The following is an 18,756-nucleotide window of genomic DNA, read 5'->3' on the forward strand; positions in this document are numbered from 1 at the left end:
CCGGAGAAGGCAGAATCCCTGGTGCACATTTTCCGCAATGAAACAAAACAGATTTATAAACATCCCTTTGAAATGGTCGGGGAGGGAGGGCCTGGAGAGATTTCAAAGAAGCAGCAGAGCGAATAGAAATTCATTGTTCTCAGAACCCCTGATTACTCACTTAGGATGTGTACAAACCTCCTTGGTTACATGGGTGCTGCCTCCTTCACTTATGGGGCAAAGGTAAACACAGTCATAAAAGTCTTCAAGGAGTCACCCCAACTCCAGGTCTTCTGAGCTCTCCTTTTTCCATGTAGGGGTTGTTTTTCAATAAAGATCCGGCTAGAAGAAGTTTTAGGAACGAAGCCCTGGGGCCAGAGAGGGGTTCTGCATTGTTGTTCACTCACTCACTAAGTCGTGTCCAACTCTTTGTGACCCCATGGACTGCCTCACGCCAGGCCTCCCTGTCCTTCACCATCTCCCAGAGCCTGCTCAAACTCATGTGCATTGAGTCGGTGATGCCCTCCAACCATCTCATCCTCTGTCACCCCCTTCTCCTCCTGCCCTCAATCTTTCCCAGCATCAAGGTCTTTTCCAATGAGTCAGTTTTTCGCATCAGGTGGCCAAAGTATGGGAGCTTCAGGTTCAGTCCTTCCAATGAACAGTTAGGATTAATTTCCTTTAGGATTAACTGGTTTGATCTCTTGGCTGTCCAAGGGACTCTCAAGAGTCCTCTCCATTAAGGATGAACTATTATTTCAGTATATCCATGACTGGAGATGCCAGACAGGACGGGGACAGACACTCCCAGCTCTCCAGAGCTCTCCAGAGCTGGGAGGAGGGGAGGGCCCCTGAGAGGGGATGCTGGGATGGGGAGCTGGGCCTGGACTCTGCCCTCCAAGAGCCAATGGGAGTCAAGGTGACTGAGGAGAGGAGTTCTGGGTCTACCGGCTGCAGGTGGGACCACCTTGGAGATGGAGACCAACGCTCCCCTCTGTCCCCTAGGACTGTGCCCCGGGCTACACGCGCACCGGGAGTGGACTCTACCTCGGCCACTGTGAGCTGTGTGAATGCAATGGCCACTCAGACCTGTGCCACCCGGAGACCGGGGCCTGCTCGGTAAGATGCACACAGGGCCAGGGCAGGGGGCCGCTTGGCTGGGGCTGGGTGGGGTATCAGGGCTGGCTGTGGGGTGGGAGGGCTTTGGTGTGTTTAGACGGACGTCCAGGGGCAAAGTCACAGGGCACATCCTATGGGGCAAAGTGCCTGGGCCAGCAGGTCTGAGGCACTGAGGAGTTGCAGACATGGTGGGGTGAACAGAGCTGTGGATTAGCACCCTTCTTTATAAAGAAAGCTTTAGAGGATTCCCTGGTGGCCCACTGCAGAGGGCATGGGCTCAGTCACTGGCTGGGGGACTGAGATCCTACAAGCCACGTGGTACAGCCCCCAAAATCCAGAAAACAAGAGAACGCTGGTTCCTGTTATTTCCTATCACCAGTGTGACACATGTTTTCTGTAGAAGAATCAGACTGTAGAGATAACTTAAAAACAAAGTTAAAATTCCCTGAAATCCTACCATCTGGAGGTAATCACTGTCAACATTAGACTGTGGAGTTCTTTTTTCTGGGCAAATGTTTACACAGATTAATATACCTTTCGTTTTGCAAATAAGCCCAGGGTCACTGTGTTTCATGATCAACTTTTTTTCACTTCTTGACATCTTTCAATATTTCAATATTTTTTACACCTGAACTTTTCAGAGTGGTATATGTGTAGCCCTCCAGGCTAACGTGGTCAAGGACCAGGTGGTTGACAGAACCACCAACTAAATATTGAATGAGGATTATGCTACATTAATTTAAAAAAAATAGATCTTTTTGGAGGAAAACATAAAACACACACGCTTTTTTTACAATTAGTGCTTATTTCCAAAACTCTGCCCCCATATACCCAAGTGGGTACTTTCCTGTGATATTACAGGTATTTAGATAGAAAAATGTAAGAAATGCAATCAATATCCTTTTTGATAGCTTTTTGGATGGAATTTCCTTTTTTAATTTTCTCAGTTCTTTTTTTTCTTGGTGCGTTTCCAGCATTGTGCTTTCAAAAACACCGCTGAGATGAATGGAACATCCTGTAGTGAATTCATTGTGCCCCTCCCTGACTATTTCTTTAAGATAAGCTCGAATGTGGAATTTCCAGATCAAGGGATTACCAAATCCCTTGGAGGGAGTATGATTTGGGGTAAATTTTGCCAAATAGCAAGTGGCTGACACCCTTGCACCTTGCAGCAATGCCAGCACCACGCCGCCGGGGAGTTCTGTGAGCAGTGTGCCCCTGGCTACTACGGAGATGCCACGGCCGGAACGCCCGAGGACTGCCAGCCCTGCGCCTGCCCGCTGACCAACCCAGAGAACATGTGGGTGCCCCTGCTCAAGGCCTGAGGGAGCGGAGGGCGTTGCACTGACTCTTGGGGCGAAAGTGGGGGACGGGGGGGTGGGTGTGCCAGAGCCCGAGCTTCACCTCCCACCGCAGGTTCTCCCGCACCTGTGAAAGCCTGGGAGCTGGAGGGTACCGCTGCACGGCCTGCGAACCCGGCTACACTGGCCAGTATTGTGAGCAGTAAGTTTGCTATAGGAGGGATGCAGGGAGCGGGGCATGGGGTAAACTCCTAGCTGAGAGTCCTGGATGATGTTGCTCAGAAAGGTCCCTACCAGGATCATGTCCCTCCCCTGCCCAAAACCCTGCCAAGATTCCCCGGTGCCCTTGGGACCAGCCCAAGCTCCTTAGGTAGTAGCCTTATCATTCACCAGGCTCATCCCACCTCTGACACCTAACTCTATACTCTAGCTGGGTGTCCCTTCTTGACTTCTTCTGTTCAGTTCTTTAGATGTGCTGTTTTTGCTCTTCATGGATCGTTCTCCATCCACATTCTGACCCCCGCCCCCATCCTGGCTAACTTCTGTTTGGCCTTCAAGGCTGACTGAGCTTTATTCCATTGTTCAGTGCGTTTTTATTGAGACTCTACTGTATGCCGTGCAGTGTAGAACATGTTGGGAACAAAGTGATGAGCAAAACAGATTCAGTCCCAACCCTTATAGAGTCTACTGCCTGTAATGAGAGACAAGACAGTGGGTAATCCTGCAAATAAATAGTTGCAAATGGGGATAAATTCTTTGCTGAGTACAGTCTGCTTCAAGGAAATAGAACAGCCCAGGAGTCTCGTCCTCTGGGAAGCATCCTGATTCTCAGGGCTGGGCAAGTGCCCCTCTCCCACCATGCCCCCCAGCCCCCATGCATGTCCCTCACTCTCATTTCTGTGGTTCCTTAAGAGCAGGGATTTTATCACGTTTGCTGTTGTGCATCCATAACCTTGCTTAGTTGTGTGTGTGTGTGTGTGTGTGTGTTAGTCGCTCAGTCGTGTCCGACTCTGCCACCACATGGACATAAATGTTTGTTGAATGAATATTTCCCTGAATCCAACCTGCTGACCTTCTCCCCGCACCACCCCCCCACCCCGCCCCAGTCCGCTTTCTCAGCTCACAGAGGCTCTGTACTGGGGCCGGTTTGGTCTCTGAAAATCCTTCCTGAGCTCTGAGTCTCCTCACCCTGTAGTGGGCAGAGAGCTGGCTCCCCAAGTCCACCAAGAGGCACTGGGTCCCCTGAGGCCCGACACAGCTTGTCCTTGTCCCTCCTTACAGGTGTGCCCCAGGATACGTGGGTAATCCCAATGTGCCAGGGGGCCGGTGCCTGCCGCAGGGTAAGTGGGACCATGGTCTTGGGTCAAAGGTGATGGGCAAGGCAGGAGACCCAGGGAGACTGAGAGATACTAGGTCTGGGGAACAGGTGGGGACAGGGTGTGCCAATCTTTGGGAGGGCAGGGAGATTTGAGACAGTGGTACCTGCTGGGGGCCTCCTGCCTGAGTGGCCTCCCCTGTCCCTCTCCCAGCAGACCAAGCCCCGCTGGTGGTGCAGGTCCATCCGACTCGGAGCGTAGTACCCCAAGGTGGCCCCCACTCCCTGCGGTGCCAGGTCAGTGGGAGCCCACCCCACTACTTCTACTGGTCTCGTGAAGATGGGCGGCCCTTGCCCAGCAGCACCCAGCAGCGACATCAAGGTACGCATGGCCCCAGGCCCCTCAGCCACCCTGGTGGAAGGGGAGACACAGGCCTGCGCCTACCCTACTGAGATCCTGTAGGGACCGACACCCAGGACTGGGTCGTAAAAGGTTGCATCTTCACTGATGAGCCCCCTCCCCCCACCTTGCCACCAGGCTCAGAGCTGCACTTCCCCAGCGTCCAGCCCTCGGATGCTGGAGTCTACATTTGTACCTGTCGGAATCTCCATCATGCCAACACCAGCCGGGCAGAGCTGCTGGTCACTGGTGAGTTCCTCGTCCCCTAACCCCAGCACTGCCTGTCCTGGGCCTGGCTGCACATTGCAGACCCAAGCCGCTGGTGCATTCATCTGCCAGAGGGGGACAGTGGTCTCCTGGATGAGGACACTGGCCAGAAAGATGGGAAGAGATGATGGCGTCAAGATGGTAGAACTGATACAGGCAGAGCTGGCAGGACTTGATACCCAGAGAGAGAAAAGTCTAGGAAGATGCCCAAGGGTCTGGATTCCAGCAGCTGGGCACACAGGGCACCATTTACCAAGATGAGAGAGGCTCCAACAGCAGAGTTTCTTCATTCGGGCTGCCCCAAAAGCAGAGACTGAGACAAAGATTTGTGTGCATGTAGTTTATTTGGGAAATGAAATGAAAGCGAGAAGAGAAGGTACCCAGGAAAGCGCATGTCATCACTGGGCACATTACCACCTAGAGCAGGTGTTGCTGAACACAGCTGGGGCAGCACCAGGGAACTCCAGAGTAAAGCCAGCTCCTTGGAGTTCCCCCCACTGTGCCCCAGCTCCCACCCACTGCTGCAGGGCCAAGGGAGCTGGGGTATGCGTGCACCAGCTCCCGTCAGTCACTGACTGGGGCCTGTTCCAGGAGCACTGAGGCTGCTGCATTCTGTCCCACCCTGTGGGCAGGCACAGTGACCTGAGGAAACCCTCCTGCAAAGAAACACAGCTGCTGCAGAGTTCAGGCAGGCGGGTGCAGAAGTGAGCACGCCAGGGCGTGTGCACGGGATGCCGGCAACCCCTGCCACCAGCAGGTCCCAGGGAGCCACGAGTGTGGTTTTAGCCCTGTTAAAAGTTTGAGATGTTTGGGGAAACACTGAAGTGTGTACATGAGGTGGGCATTTTGGAGCTGTGAATCTGGAGCTCAGGAAAGAGGCCCTGGCCAGAGAAATGAATTTGGGAACTGTGGGTACAGGGGTGGGGCAGGATGAAGTCACCCAGGACAGAGCCCTGGGGAACCCCAACTTGAGCTTGTCAGATACAGGAGAGAGCAAGTGGGCACAGCCCACAGACAGGAGGAGGCTGGGGGAGGGGGTGGCTGGAAGTCAGGGGGGAAACGGCTTCCTGGAGAGTGGCCTGCTCGCCAGAAGCTCCCAGTAGGTCAGCTCCAGGCAGAGAAATAACCCTCGGAGTTGATGCTTTGACAGGAGTGGTTTGCAGTGAAGAGAAGGGGGAGAAACAGGATTGGAGTGGGGCAGAGAATGGATGGGGAGGCAACCAGTGTAGACAACTGCTTCAAGAGTCTTGCCTTTGAACAGAGGACAAGAAGTAGGGCAGGAGCTGGGCAGTGGGGGGCGCATGTGGGGTCGGGGTCATTTTCAGATATGGGAAATTCTAGAACACATTTGTCTGTGGAGTGGGATGATCCCACGGGGAGGGAGCCAGAGAGGGCACGGTTGGGGGAGGGGATCCTCAGGAGGGGCTCCAGCACTCAGGAAGGGGAGTGGAGGGTGGGCTGGAGGTGGGGAGAAGGCTCGTCCTTCAGAAACCAGGGAGGAGGGACGTGGGGAGATTGGGGATCGTGGAAAATTCCTGACTAGTCATTTCACTTCTCTCCAGAAGTTGAGCTGAAGCCACAGAAGTGGAAGGAGGACTCTGGAGGGTGGAGAAGTTGGGAGGAGGTGTGAAATGGTTGTTTAGGAGGATAGAAACTCATACCAGACAGAGGAACCCCGCTGGGGTGAAGTGCGAATTGTTAAGAGCTCGTTTGTGGACTATGATGATGAACCGGAGCCAAGGGGATCATGGTGTGATGCTCTCTGGCCACAGCCTGATGGGTGCTTGGTGCCTGCAGGGGAGACGGGAGATGGTGGGTTTGAGCCAGGAGGAGGGAGGGAGGTGTCAGGGAGTGGAATGGAAGCTAAGCCAGACTGGGGTGATGGAGAGAGAGAGAGGGAAAGTGGACCCAGGACAGGGGCCTGGCCAGCACCCAACTCCCCGGGCAAACTCCCGCCCCCGCAGAGGCTCCCGGCAAGCCTATCACAGTCACAGTGGAGGAGCAACGCAGCCAGAGCGTGCGCCCCGGGGCCGACGTCACCTTCATCTGCACGGCCAAGAGCAAGGTGGGCGGGGCAGGGAGTGGGCACTGGCGAGGGTCTGTCTCCCGGGGTCTCTGAGCCCCACGCCCATCTCCCTGGCCTCCCCTACCTGCAGTCTCCGGCTTATACCCTGGTGTGGACCCGCCTGCATAATGGGAAACTGCCAAGCCGAGCCATGGATTTCAACGGTATCCTGACCATTCGCAACGTACAGCCCAGTGACGCGGGCACCTACGTGTGCACCGGCTCCAATATGTTCGCCATGGACCAGGGCACAGCCACGCTGCACGTGCAAGGTACACCGTTCACGTCCATGCCTGACCCACCCGGCCCTGCCCCTTCCTCCACGCTGTCCAGGACCAGTGAGCGTCTCCATTCAGCTGACAGCTTCTGAACTGGAAGTACGGCAGGTCCTAGACTCAGAAGAAATGGGGTTGGGGGGTTAGACAAGCAGTATCTCTGCCCTCCCACCCTCCATGTTCTGTGGGGAGACACTGAGTCTGGAAACAGTGGACAAACAACAGAATCACACCGGTGCTGGGATGTGAGTGGAGTGGAAGGAAAGCGAGGCTTGAGGTGGGCCTGAGCTGAGAGCTCTTCTACATGGGGTAGTCAGGGAGGGCCCCCTGGAGGAAGTGACATCTCAGCTTAGACCTGAAGGGAAGAGAAGGGGTTCAGCCGTGCAAGAGCTGACAGCGGAAGCAGCATGTGCAAGGGCCCTGAGGCAGGAGCGTGCTGTTTGAGGGAAGGCGGGGCCAGTGTGGAAGGGTGGGTGAGGAACTTGAAGATATGGGCAGAGGTGAGTGCATTCAGTGAGGTACAGCAGGGAATTCAGGTGTTTTTGTTCTGAAAGCCACGAACAGGCCATCAGTGGGCAAGTAACAAGATCCCATTGACATTTTTTTTTTTTTTTTGGCCGCGTGTGCAACTTGTGGGATCTTAGTTCCCTGACCAGGGATCGAACCCACACCCTCAGCAGTGAAAGGGAAGACTCCTAACCACTGGATTGCCAGAGAAGTGCCCCCCACCCCTACCGCCAATGACATTTTTTTTTTTAACATTTTTTTGAAGTCTTTATTGAATTTGTTACAATATTGCTTCTGTTTTATGTTTGGGTGTTGGTTTTTTTGAGCCAAGAGGCATGTGGGGATCTTAGTTCCCCGACCGGGGATTGAACCCACAGCCTCAGCAGTGAAAGTGCAAAGTCCTAACCCCCGGACCGCCAGGGAAATCCCTCCCACTGACTGACAATGTAGAGACTCCCTCTGCCTGCTGTGTGGACGAATGGCCATGAAGGCCTGGAGTGGCAGCAAAGGGAGCAGCAAGGAGGCTGTTGGCACGGGTCCCTCCCCTCCCTGACCCCACATGCTGTCTCCTCACTCCTCAGCCTCGGCCGCCCCGTCCGCCCCCATGGTCTCCATCCACCCGCCGCAGCTCACAGTGCAGCCGGGCCAGACGGCCGAGTTCCGCTGCAGTGCCACGGGGCACCCTATGCCCAGCCTTGAGTGGACAGGTGAGGCCGTGGCGGGTACAACTGTCAGAGCCTGGCTCTCCTGGATGTGGGGGAGTGCCAGGGGGCGGGACACTAAGAGGTGGACCTCAACCTCTCGGCACACGGCGGTGGGGGGGCCCAGCAATGCCCATCCCAGCGGGTACTGACCCCACCTCCCCGCCGTCAGGGGGCCCTGGTGGCCAGCTCCCTCAGAAAGCACAGGTGCATCGTGGCATCCTGCGCCTGCCAGCCGTTGAGGCCTCGGATCAAGGACAGTACCTGTGCCGCGCCCACAGCAGCGCCGGGCAGCACGTGGCCAGGGCTGTGCTCCACGTGCACGGTGAGAGAACTGGGCTGAGCGGGGAGGGCAGTGGGGGGGCCCTGGCAGCCCTGGGGAGGTGTTCTCACAGGACTCTGTCTGCAGGGGGCAGCGGGCCCAGGGTCCAGGTGAGCCCAGAGAGGACCCAAGTTCACGAAGGCCGCACCGTCAGGCTGTACTGCAGGGCCGCGGGGGTGCCCAGTGCCACCATCACCTGGAGGAAGGAAGGGGGCAGCCTCCCCCCACAGGTGAGGGTACCTGCCCAGCCAGCTCAGCCGAGTCCCAGCACCTGCCCTCTGCCCCTCCCCTCTCCTCCTCCAGTTCCCTCCACTTCCAAGAGGTTGCCGTGCTCAAAATTCCCACTCCGGGTGTCCTCGCAGGGGGAAGCTGTCAGCCTCCTGCTTTGCTGCCTGGGTGCCCACCCGGGGCCCCGATCCCGGCTCTGAGCTGGCCTGTACGCCTCTGCCTGCCCTCCCTGGCCAGCCCACGCCAGGCTGCCTCTGACCCCTTCTCCCTGTGTGGCAGGCCCGCGCAGAGCGCACAGACATTGCCACGCTGCTCATCCCTGCCATCACGGCCGCCGACGCCGGCTTCTACCTCTGTGTGGCCACCAGCCCCGCAGGCACCGCCCAGGCCCGGATTCAAGTGGTCGTCCTTCCAGGTGCGGGGCCTCCAGGGGCTTGGAGGAGTTGGAGGGCCAGCCGGGGCTCCACCGAGGTTGCCTCACTCCCCCGCCAACCCCGCCTCCCATCTTAGGTGCCACCACCCCACCGGTCAGGATTGAGTCCTCCTCATCTTCTGTGACCGAAGGACAGACCCTGGACCTCAACTGCGTGGTGGCAGGGCTGGCCCACAGCCAGATCACGTGGTATAAGCGAGGGGGCAGCCTGCCTCCCCACGCCCAGGTACGAGGGTCCCTGAGCCCTGTGGTGGGAGCCTCCCGAGGAGTGGTCCATCACACCCCAGGAGGAGACACTCTGCATGAGCAGGACCCACCCTTATTTCCCTCTCTCTGCAGCCCCCTTTGTGGGGCAGTCCTGGGCAGAGCCAGGCGCAGAGGGGATGGCGACCAGAGCCCCTCCCATCCTCACAAACCTCTGTCCTTACCTGGCCCAGGTGCACGGCTCCCGGCTGCGTCTGCCCCAGGTATCACCAGCCGATTCTGGAGAATATGTGTGCCGAGTGGAGAACGATTCAGGCCCCAAGGAGGCCTCCATCATCGTCTCTGTCCTCCACAGCCGCCATCCAGGCCCCGGCTACACCCCAGGTGAGGAGCCGGAGGGGCTGGGTGAGGGCTGAGCCCTCCGGCCTCCCCTGTATTCCCGAGGGTGGCGCCCCGGGGTCTGTTCGGTGCTATCCAGACAGGAAGAGGCGCTCCTGGCAGGCTCCAATCCCCTCCTTCCCTGCGAGGAGAGATGAGGGGTCTGAGGGTGGAGACAGGTTGACCTGACTTACAGAGACCCCCATGGGGAGGGTACTGTTTCCGGAATTCGTCAGGAAGCAGCAGTCAGGGTTGAGCTCTGAGCTGGGAGTCAGGTTGACCTGCGCTCAAGTCCCGGCAGTCCTGGTTCAACCAGCCTTGGACTGGTTATTGTACCTCTGGGGGCCTCAGTTTCCTCATGTGTGGAATGGGGACAGCATCCCCTAATGTACTGCGAATGCACAGCACACATTCTGAAGAAAGGGGCTGGGGAGTGATCGTTGGCATCCTGTGGCCCACCCCACCCCAGGGTGCTAAAGGACTCTGGTTCCCTGCGAGCCAGAGCAGCTTGTCATGGGTCAAGGTCTAGGTGGGCAGGCAAATGGGCCTGGAACGGCAGGATGAAGGTCAGAGAGGGGAAAAAAGGGTCCAGCTGGTCCTGCCAGTGTGGTCCCAGCCCCCAGGGCTCCCATCCGTCCTCCTGAGCTCAGGCCTGGTCAGACCCCAGGGCTGCAGGGTGGGGAGTGGGGAGCTCAGGAGCCCTGGCCACTGACCAGCTCCTCTGCGCCCCAGCTCCCGGTGGAGCCCCAGCTCCAGGCAGTACCCAGCCCATTCGCATCGAGCCCTCCTCCTCTCACGTGGCCGAAGGGCAGACGCTGGATCTGAACTGCGTGGTCCCCGGACAGGCCCACGCCCAGGTCACGTGGTACAAACGCGGCGGCAGCCTCCCCACCCGGCACCAGGTAAAGCAGCCCACCGCACCCCTCCCCCGGCCCAGGGCCAGCCTGCAGGAGGGGCTGGACGGAGCAGCTCCAGCCCCCTCCTGACCCTCCCTGGTTGCGTTCAGACCCATGGCTCGCTGCTGCGGCTGCACCAGGTGTCCCCAGCCGACTCGGGAGAGTATGTGTGCCGTGTGATCCTGGGCTCTGGGCCCCTCGAGACTTCCGTCCTGGTCTCCATCGAGGCCTCTGACGCCGGCACCATCCCCGGTGAGTGGACAGTCAGTGACAGGCTGGCAGGGGCCCGAGGGCCTTCCCGAGGGCTCGTGACCCCTGTTGCTGACGTGGAGATCGGGGCTGGGAGGCCCACGCCGGCGCTGGCCACATAACCCGCCATCTTCGCATCGCTGTTCCGTCTGGCCCACTCACACGCCTTCCCGCCCCTGCCTGTCTCCCAGCCTCAGTTATCCTCATCCCTCCCTCCCTCTTCCTCACACCCCGCTGCAAGCCTGGGCTCCTGCTCCAGCCCCCTCCCCAAGGCTGCTCCGCTGAGGACCTCGAGCCCAGGAGGCCTCTAACTCTAAACCCACCAGGCCGAGCCAGCTCTGGGGTGGGCAGTACTGGCCGTCTCCCCTGGGAAGCATCTACGACCCAGCCCCTCTCCCCGCAGCCCCGGGACCCGTCCCTCCCGTCAGGATCGAGTCCTCGTCCCCCACAGTGGCCGAGGGGCAGACCCTGGACCTGAACTGCGTGGTGGCAGGCCAGGCCCATGCCCCGGTCACGTGGTACAAACGTGGGGGCACCCTCCCTGCCCGGCACCAGGTACCCGGGGGCAGAAAGGTGGGAGGTGGCCGGCCAGGGCTACACAGCAGACCACAGGGCGCGGAGGGAGCTGAGCTCAGAGGAACAGGGTACGGGGCGCCCGCCGGACTCTGGGAAGCCCCCACTCACACCCCTGCCCGCGTCTGTCCAGGCGCGTGGCTCCCGCTTGTACATCTCCCAGGCCTCCCCAGCGGACGCAGGCGAGTACGTCTGCAGGGCCAGCAACGGCGTAGAGGCCTCCATCACAGTCAGAGTCACCAAGACCCAGGGCGCCAGCTTCGCCTACCGTGAGTGGGGCCAGCCGGCCTGGGCCTGGAGGGAAAAGGGGGAAAGGCCGGGGCCGCTGCAGAGGCCTGGACTGACCGAGTGACCATCTCCTCCCCCAGCTCCTGGTGGCACCCAGCCCGTCCGCATCGAGCCCTCTTCCTCCCATGTGGCCGAAGGGCAGACCCTGGATCTGAACTGTGTGGTCCCCGGGCAGCCCCACGCCCAGGTCACGTGGCACAAGCGCGGGGGCAGCCTGCCCGCCCGGCACCAGGTACAGGACTGGAGGATGGACAGGCCGAGAAGCGGATGGGAGGGAGGCCCCTGGGGAGTGGAGGTCAGGGGTGGGAGAGCAGGAGGCTCTTCTGAGACGGAGAGGCCCTGGACCCCTCTGCACAGGTGTGTGATGCGATGCTCAGAGCCCAGACGCTCTGACCGGTCAGCCCAAGTGGAGTGTGACTGCCGCTTCCCCCACCTAGTCGTTTGGGCAAATCACTCAATCTCTCTGTAGCATATTTTCAGCATCTGTAAAACGGTAACGATCGCACCAACCTTACAGAATTATCTTAAGGATGAAGTGAACTAATTTGCACGCCAAGTGGTCAGAGTCTTGGCTGAAAGTGCTGGGGCTGTTGTTACTCTCACGTCGGTAGCTGTTAGTATTGATATATTCTGTAGCATTTAGGATGCCACTGATGGTAAGATTCACTGTTACTTTATGTACCTCTGAGTTAAAAAAAGAAGAAGAAAACCCTGCCGTTTGTAATTCGCTATTAGAGGCATATTGATTTCAGAGGCATTTAAAAGTGTGTCTAGGGAATTCCCTGGCTGTCCAGTGGTTAGGACTCTGTGTTTTCACTGCCAAGGGCCTGGTTTCAGTCCCTGGTTGGAGAGCTGGGATTCCATAGGCCACACAGTGACACCCAAAAATAATAATAAAGCAAAAGTAATATGCATGTTACCAGCTCCATCCTATTTTTTTTTTTTATTTTAAATGTGTCCAGAAGTTGATGGAGTGTGGTGTTAGTGTTTGCTCAGTTCCCCATGGCTTCTCCTGACCACCCCTGGTCCTGGGATGAGACAGCCACTTCTCCATCTCTGAGCAGAATGGAGTTAAAAGTCAGTTCTCAGGCTCAGAGTGAGGCAGGGCTGCAGGTGATCAGTGCGAGGGTCCCGAGAGGGCCCCCTCTGACCCCACCTCCATTCTGGCCAGACCCACGGCTCCCTGCTGAGACTGTACCAGGTGTCTCCGGCCGACTCGGGCGAGTACGTGTGCCGAGTGGTGGGCGGTTCAGTGCCCCTGGAGTCCTCTGTCCTGGTCAGCATTGAGCCTGCAGACTCTGTGCCTGGTGAGTGGTAGGGGTTCGGGGGGGAAGCTCCCCACTCCAGCAAAGGCAGGACCCCAGAAACCAGCAGACCCTACCTCCACTCACACCCTCCCCTCCCCGCCTCCTCCCAGCTGGGGATTCACTCTCTGCCCTCTGTCCCCAGCGCTGGGGGTCACCCCCCCGGTCCGGATCGAGTCATCTTCCTCACACGTGGCTGAAGGACAGACGCTGGATCTGAACTGCCTGGTTTCTGGGCAGCCCCACGCCCAGGTCACGTGGCACAAGCGTGGGGGCAGCCTTCCCTCCCGGCACCAGGTAGGAGGCAGGGAACTAAGGAGGAAGGGGGGCCTGAAGGACCCTCGAGACTGCGGAGTGAGGAGCTTTGTGTTCAGATATTGCTCTGCCATCTTGCCTGGCCAGTCCTTTGACTTCCCCAAGACTCAGTGTCCTCATCTGTCAAATGGGCTCACACTGCCTAGCTCACCTGCTCCATAGTGAAAGTGAAAGTTCAAGTCGCTCAGTCCTGTCCAACTATTTGCGACCCCATGGGCTTTATAGTCCATGGAATTCTCCAGGCCAGAATACTGGAGTGGGTAGTCTTTCCTTTCTCCAGGGGATCTTCCCAACCCAGGGATCGAACCCAGGGCTCCCACACTGCAGGCAGATTCTTTATCAGCTGAGCCACAAAGGAAGCCCAAGAATACTGGAGTGGGTAACCTATCCCATCTCCAGCGGATCTTCCCAACCCAGGAATCAAACCGGGGTCTCCTGCATTGCAGGCGGATTCTTTACCAACTCCACTATTAGGGAATCCATCTACTCCATCGGACATCCACAAATGCTGATCCTCTACTTCCTCCCACTAGACCCAGTCCCAAAACCCCGTCAAAGGAGCTGAAGGGTCCTGAATGCTGGTTCTCCCCAGAAGAGCTTCCCTCAGGCTCTTTCAGGATGGGTGGGGGAGGCCAGGGAAGGGAGCCTGAACTGTGAGCCCCAAGCGCAGCTCTGAACCTGCCCGGCCTCCCAGGTGCACGGCTCCAGGCTGCGGCTGCCCCAGATGACGCCAGCGGACTCCGGGGAGTACGTGTGCCGCGTGGTCAGCGGCTCAGGCACCCAGGAGGCCTCGGTCCTCGTCACCATCCAGCAACGCCGTGGCCCCACCCGCTGTGAGTGTCCCAGGGTCACCGCAGACGGGCTGGGAGGGGCTGCTCCACCCTCGCTGGCTCCCACGCCCTGACCCCCCTCTCTCCCCGCTCCCAGACCAGAACGTGGTGTACCCCGTCCGCATCGAGTCCTCCTCTGACTCCCTGGCCAATGGGCGCACCCTGGACCTCAACTGCCTGGTGGCCAGCCAAGCCCCCCATACCATCACCTGGTACAAGCGTGGAGGCAGCCTCCCCAGCCGGCACCAGGTATGGAGCCAGCGAGCCAGGAGGGCGCACGCCGGGGGGCGTGGCCGGCCCCCACAGGAACCAGGAGGAGCTCCTCACAGCCCCCTCTGTGCTCATTCAGTCATTCAACACACAGCGAGCGTTCTTGCCAGAGGGGCCCTGGCTGGTGCTGGGGACACGGAGAGGAGTCCCACTGGCCTGCGTGGGTCCAGTACAGAATATTCTGTGATTTGCTCACTCCTGGCCCTTCCCCGAGAACCTGCTCCAGGCCGCGTCCCACTCCCGCCACTGAGAATTCTAAGGGGATGAGACCAGGCATGCCCTCGGGTAGCTCAAAGACTATTGGGCAAGGCAGGTGTTCCGTGTGACAGCCCTGTAGAAAAAGTCCCCACGGAGGGCCTCGGCGGGCTTGCTGGAGGGGTGACGGCTGAGAAAGAGTGCAAAGGCTGGAGGCACCCTGCACCCAGCCCAGAAGCTCAGAAAGGCCATTGACGGAGTTCAGGAGGAGACCAGGGTGGGGGCAGCTCCCCCCCACCCTCCCCAAAGCAAGGCAGCAAGGCTGCCAGAGTCTGGGAGAGGTGGAGGGGCCGCGCCCCAACCCACTGACACCTGCTCTGCCTTAGATCGTGGGCTCCAGGCTTCGGATCCCCCAGGTGACACCCGCAGACTCGGGTGAGTACGTGTGCCACGTCAGTAACGGTGCCGGCTCCCAGGAGACCTCACTCATCGTCACCATCCAGGGTGGTGACTCCTCCCACGGTGAGCACTGCCGAGGGCAGGGGGTCAGGCGAGTGGGTGCCGGGGGAGGTAGTGAGGTCCTGGCAGTGGTCACTGCCATCTAACTCCAGCTGTCTGGCCCATCCTCTCGGTCCCCAGTGCCCAGTGTCTCCCCACCGATCAGGATCGAGTCCTCGTCCCCCACGGTAGTCGAAGGACAGACCCTGGATCTGAACTGCGTGGTCGCTGGGCAGCCCCAGGCCACCATCACGTGGTATAAGCGTGGGGGCAGCCTTCCCGCTCGACACCAGGTATGGAGCGGAGCCCGGCCATGGGGTGGGCAGCTCGGAGACAGCCCCCAGGGCAAGTGGCCCGAAGCGTTAGCTGTTGGTCCTTCCTCCTGCTGAGGCAAGACAGAGGGTGGCCTCAGCCAACCTGATGGAGGAAGCCTGATCCAGCCGGTGACCCCTCAGCCCCTCAACCCCCTCCGTCTCTGCACCCCCAGGCCCACGGCTCCCACCTAAGGCTGCACCAGATGTCCGTGGCAGATTCAGGCGAGTATGTGTGCCGGGCCAACAACAACATCGATGCCCTGGAGGCCTCCATCGTGGTCTCAGTCTCCCCCGGCACCGGTAGCCCCTCCGGTGAGTCCAATGAGTGACCCAGGCAGGGAGTGGGAGATGCTGGTACCCGTGTTTCCTGGGGAGGAAGGGCTCTGTAGTCAGGGCACTCAGACGAGGTGGTGGGCCAGGACGAGGGCTCCCCAGAAAGAAGCCTGGGTTCACACCCTGCCAACGCCACTAAGGACCTTGAGGGAGAGACTTCCCTCTCGGCTTCGGTGCCGTCGTCAGTGAAGCGGGGATATGGGTCATTTCAGCCTCAGAGAGCTGTCCCGTACAGTGGCCACTAGCCACGCTTGACCTTCATGTTTCAATAACCAAGTGCACAGGAGCTGCCCTAGCTGGTAGCTGCTACTACATCAGTGTGGGTGGTAAACGCGCCCATCATCGCAGGAAGTCGGTGAATTTTGTGAGGCTGACATGAGTTGATAATGCACAGAAAGCACTTAGATCAGTGCCTGGCATCCTGTAATAAGTGTTAGCGTTCCTACCTGGAGGGCAGTGGGAGTTTCCGCAGTTGAGGCTCCCAAATGACTTAGGACCAAAGCCCTGGCTCTCTGTCTCTGTGCCCCCAGGCCCCGGCGGGACCATGCCTATCAGGATCGAGTCGTCGTCTTCCCACGTGGCCGAAGGGCAGACCCTGGATCTGAACTGCGTGGTCCCCGGCCAGGCCCACGCACAGGTCACGTGGCACAGGCGTGGAGGCAGCCTCCCGGCTCACCACCAGGTGGGGGCGTGAGTGGGGGGCAGGACCTAGTAGGAGGGCTGCTGGATGTGGGCGCCCCGGCTTGGGGCCTGTCCCTCACGCCCTGCCCTGGGGGGAGACCTGGGAGCCCCCCGTGGGACACGGGGCCTGCCTGGGTCAGAGGCTGAGCCCCGGGCCCCAGCCTCCAAGGCCGGATCCTCCACGCCGCCTCACTTCTGCTTCTCTCCCGCGCCGTGCCCCTCAGACCCACGGCTCACGCCTGCGGCTGCACCGGGTGTCCCCGGCCGACTCGGGCGAGTACGTGTGCCGCGTGGCCCTCGGCTCTGGGCCCCTGGAGGCCTCCGTCCTGGTCACCATTGAAGCTTCCGGCTCTGGCACCGTTGTCGTCCCCGGTGAGGATCCCTGCGGTGGGGCTGGGCGGCTGGAGGAAGGGACCCAGGTCGGGAGCCAGAGCGAACGGGTTTTGTCCCCAGGGGCCCGAGAACACGGAGCCAAGAGCCTGGCTTGCGGGGCTTGCGCCCCCAGCACTCTGCCCACGCTCTGAAATGTTGCACGAGGCATTGCTTGTGGGGCTTGCGCCCCCAGCACTCTGCCCACGCTCTGAAATGTTGCACGAGGCATTGCTTGCGGGGCTTGCGCCCCCAGCACTCTGCCCACGCTCTGAAATGTTACACGAGGCGCTCCTGTGTCGCTTTCCGCATCTGGTCAAGTGGGGCTGGTAGAGCCCTTGCAACAATGACGCAGGTTCCTTAAAAGGCTGCAACGTGCACCTCTGGGGTCAGAGAGGGTGACTCTAAGCGGTACCCTGATGAACACCTTTTATATCGATGCTGGTATACTAGACAAAAAACAGCAACAAGTCAGACCTGTCACAACTGCATGGAAATCATTGCCTGTAATGGGGCTGTGTATTTAAGGCTCATCTTCAGTGACTCACTTAAAAAGGAAAATGGAAAGGAATTAACAGCACAGGCAGCGTGTGGCTGTAAGAGGATTCATGATAATAGTACCTGAGCTGCTGAGTAATGAGCATGATACACACTTATTAGGTGGTGGGCCCTGGTATATTTACACATAGGAACTCATTTCCCCCTCACAGTAAGCGTTTGAGGTTGGTATGATGGTTCTCTCTGTTTTACAGATGGGGAAACTGACGCATGGGAAGGTTTCTTTTGTTTGTTTGTTTGTTCGTTTAGTTTAGTTTTTTTTTTTAATAGCTTTCCAAAGGTTCCACAACTGATAAATAACAGGGCTGGGTTTTGAACTCAGGCAGTGTGGCCCCAGAGTCTGGGTTCTTAGCCACATACTATGCAAGTCCGGGAAACATTAGTGATCCGTGTGGAGGGCCCCGGCCCTGAGCCCCGGCCGCCAGCGATGATGTGAGCTCAGGAGATGGTGGGCCATCGTCTAGAGAATGAGGCGCCTCTGTGCCCCTGGCTAACCCAGCTGCTCCAGGCCTCAGAGGAACGGGAAGGGGGACAATCAGGACTGTCGTCGCGTAGCCTCTGAACACCTGGGCACCCAGGGGCAGGGGCTGAGGGTGCACGGAGCCCCAGCTCACTGACTTCTTCCTGTGGGCCAGCCCCGGGCGGAGCTCCACCCATCCGCATCGAGACCTCCTCCTCCCACGTGGCCGAAGGGCAGACCCTGGATCTAAAATGTGTGGTGCCCGGCCAGGCCCATGCTCAGGTCACCTGGCACAGGCGTGGAGGCAGCCTCCCTGCTCGGCACCAGGTATGGAGTCTGAAGAAAGCAGGGTGCGGGCACCTCCTCCCCACTCCCCCTGCCCAGGAGGGAAGGTGGCCCCAGCGCATTCAAGGCTTCAGGAGAAATGGCAGCAGAAGGTCACTGGGGGTCAGGGGGTCAAGGGCAAGCTGGACATGGTTGGGCTAAACCCTTCATATCAAGGGCTGCCCAGAACCTTGGCATGAATTAGGAAAGGACACCTCTTGAACTTCCCCAGTGGTTAAGACTCCAATGCAGGGGGAATGAGTTCAATCCCTGGCTGGGGAACTAAGATCTAATATGCTACAGAGTACAGCCAAAAATTAAAAAAACAAACAAACAAAGCAACAGAAAAGAACACTCTTACTCATGACACTGCTTTCTCCTGCCAGGAAAAATGTAACAGAAAACATCCTCTGCGGTGTCTAATGTCAGAAGGGGGTCGCCTTTGGCAGGAGACCGCCTCCGCAGTGGCCCGTGACGGTTCTGCGGGACGGGTTTCAGGGCTGGGGCAACTGAAAAACTTGGCCACCAGCCTCCACCCCCTGCCAAGTTCACTCTCCCCACCCTGGCCAGGTCCACGGCCCGCTGCTGAGGCTGAACCACGTGTCCCCCGCCGACTCTGGCGAATACTCCTGCCAAGTGTCCAGCAGCACGGGCACCCTGGAGGCTTCCGTCCTGGTCACAATCGAGGCTTCCAGCCCAAGTCCCATTCCTGGTGAGCGACAAGAGCCGCGGGTGGTGCTGGGGCGCAGGCTTGGGGCCCCTTCCTGGCCTTGTTCCTCCTGCTCTCCCGCAGGGCTCTAGCCCT

General features: G+C 59.0%; 1 protein-coding gene across 6 annotated transcripts in view; it reads left to right on the forward strand.

Moving 5' to 3' along the window:
- Positions 1-18,756, forward strand: part of HSPG2 (heparan sulfate proteoglycan 2) — a 108,384-nt gene that overhangs the window by 69,873 nt on the left and 19,755 nt on the right. For 3 of the 6 annotated variants that reach the window (XM_055574218.1, XM_055574219.1, XM_055574221.1), the window contains 30 exons: positions 985-1,098; positions 2,271-2,398; positions 2,515-2,601; positions 3,681-3,739; positions 3,929-4,096; positions 4,253-4,363; positions 6,346-6,446; positions 6,538-6,718; positions 7,810-7,935; positions 8,102-8,254; positions 8,339-8,481; positions 8,759-8,894; positions 8,990-9,138; positions 9,350-9,500; positions 10,227-10,396; positions 10,501-10,642; positions 11,043-11,194; positions 11,346-11,481; positions 11,581-11,732; positions 12,672-12,807; positions 12,950-13,101; positions 13,814-13,952; positions 14,047-14,198; positions 14,801-14,936; positions 15,054-15,205; positions 15,400-15,538; positions 16,090-16,241; positions 16,465-16,612; positions 17,803-17,954; positions 18,522-18,663. In XM_055574218.1, coding sequence (XP_055430193.1) covers positions 985-1,098; positions 2,271-2,398; positions 2,515-2,601; positions 3,681-3,739; positions 3,929-4,096; positions 4,253-4,363; positions 6,346-6,446; positions 6,538-6,718; positions 7,810-7,935; positions 8,102-8,254; positions 8,339-8,481; positions 8,759-8,894; positions 8,990-9,138; positions 9,350-9,500; positions 10,227-10,396; positions 10,501-10,642; positions 11,043-11,194; positions 11,346-11,481; positions 11,581-11,732; positions 12,672-12,807; positions 12,950-13,101; positions 13,814-13,952; positions 14,047-14,198; positions 14,801-14,936; positions 15,054-15,205; positions 15,400-15,538; positions 16,090-16,241; positions 16,465-16,612; positions 17,803-17,954; positions 18,522-18,663 — 4,159 coding nt within the window. The remainder of the gene's footprint in view (positions 1-984; positions 1,099-2,270; positions 2,399-2,514; positions 2,602-3,680; positions 3,740-3,928; positions 4,097-4,252; positions 4,364-6,345; positions 6,447-6,537; positions 6,719-7,809; positions 7,936-8,101; positions 8,255-8,338; positions 8,482-8,758; positions 8,895-8,989; positions 9,139-9,349; positions 9,501-10,226; positions 10,397-10,500; positions 10,643-11,042; positions 11,195-11,345; positions 11,482-11,580; positions 11,733-12,671; positions 12,808-12,949; positions 13,102-13,813; positions 13,953-14,046; positions 14,199-14,800; positions 14,937-15,053; positions 15,206-15,399; positions 15,539-16,089; positions 16,242-16,464; positions 16,613-17,802; positions 17,955-18,521; positions 18,664-18,756) is intronic. The other 3 variants (XM_055574220.1, XM_055574222.1, XM_055574223.1) reach the window with 1 other exon arrangement.

The sequence above is a fragment of the Bubalus kerabau genome, chromosome 3 (genome assembly GCF_029407905.1).
Source record: "Bubalus kerabau isolate K-KA32 ecotype Philippines breed swamp buffalo chromosome 3, PCC_UOA_SB_1v2, whole genome shotgun sequence".
Classification (NCBI taxonomy): Eukaryota; Metazoa; Chordata; class Mammalia; order Artiodactyla; family Bovidae; genus Bubalus; species Bubalus kerabau.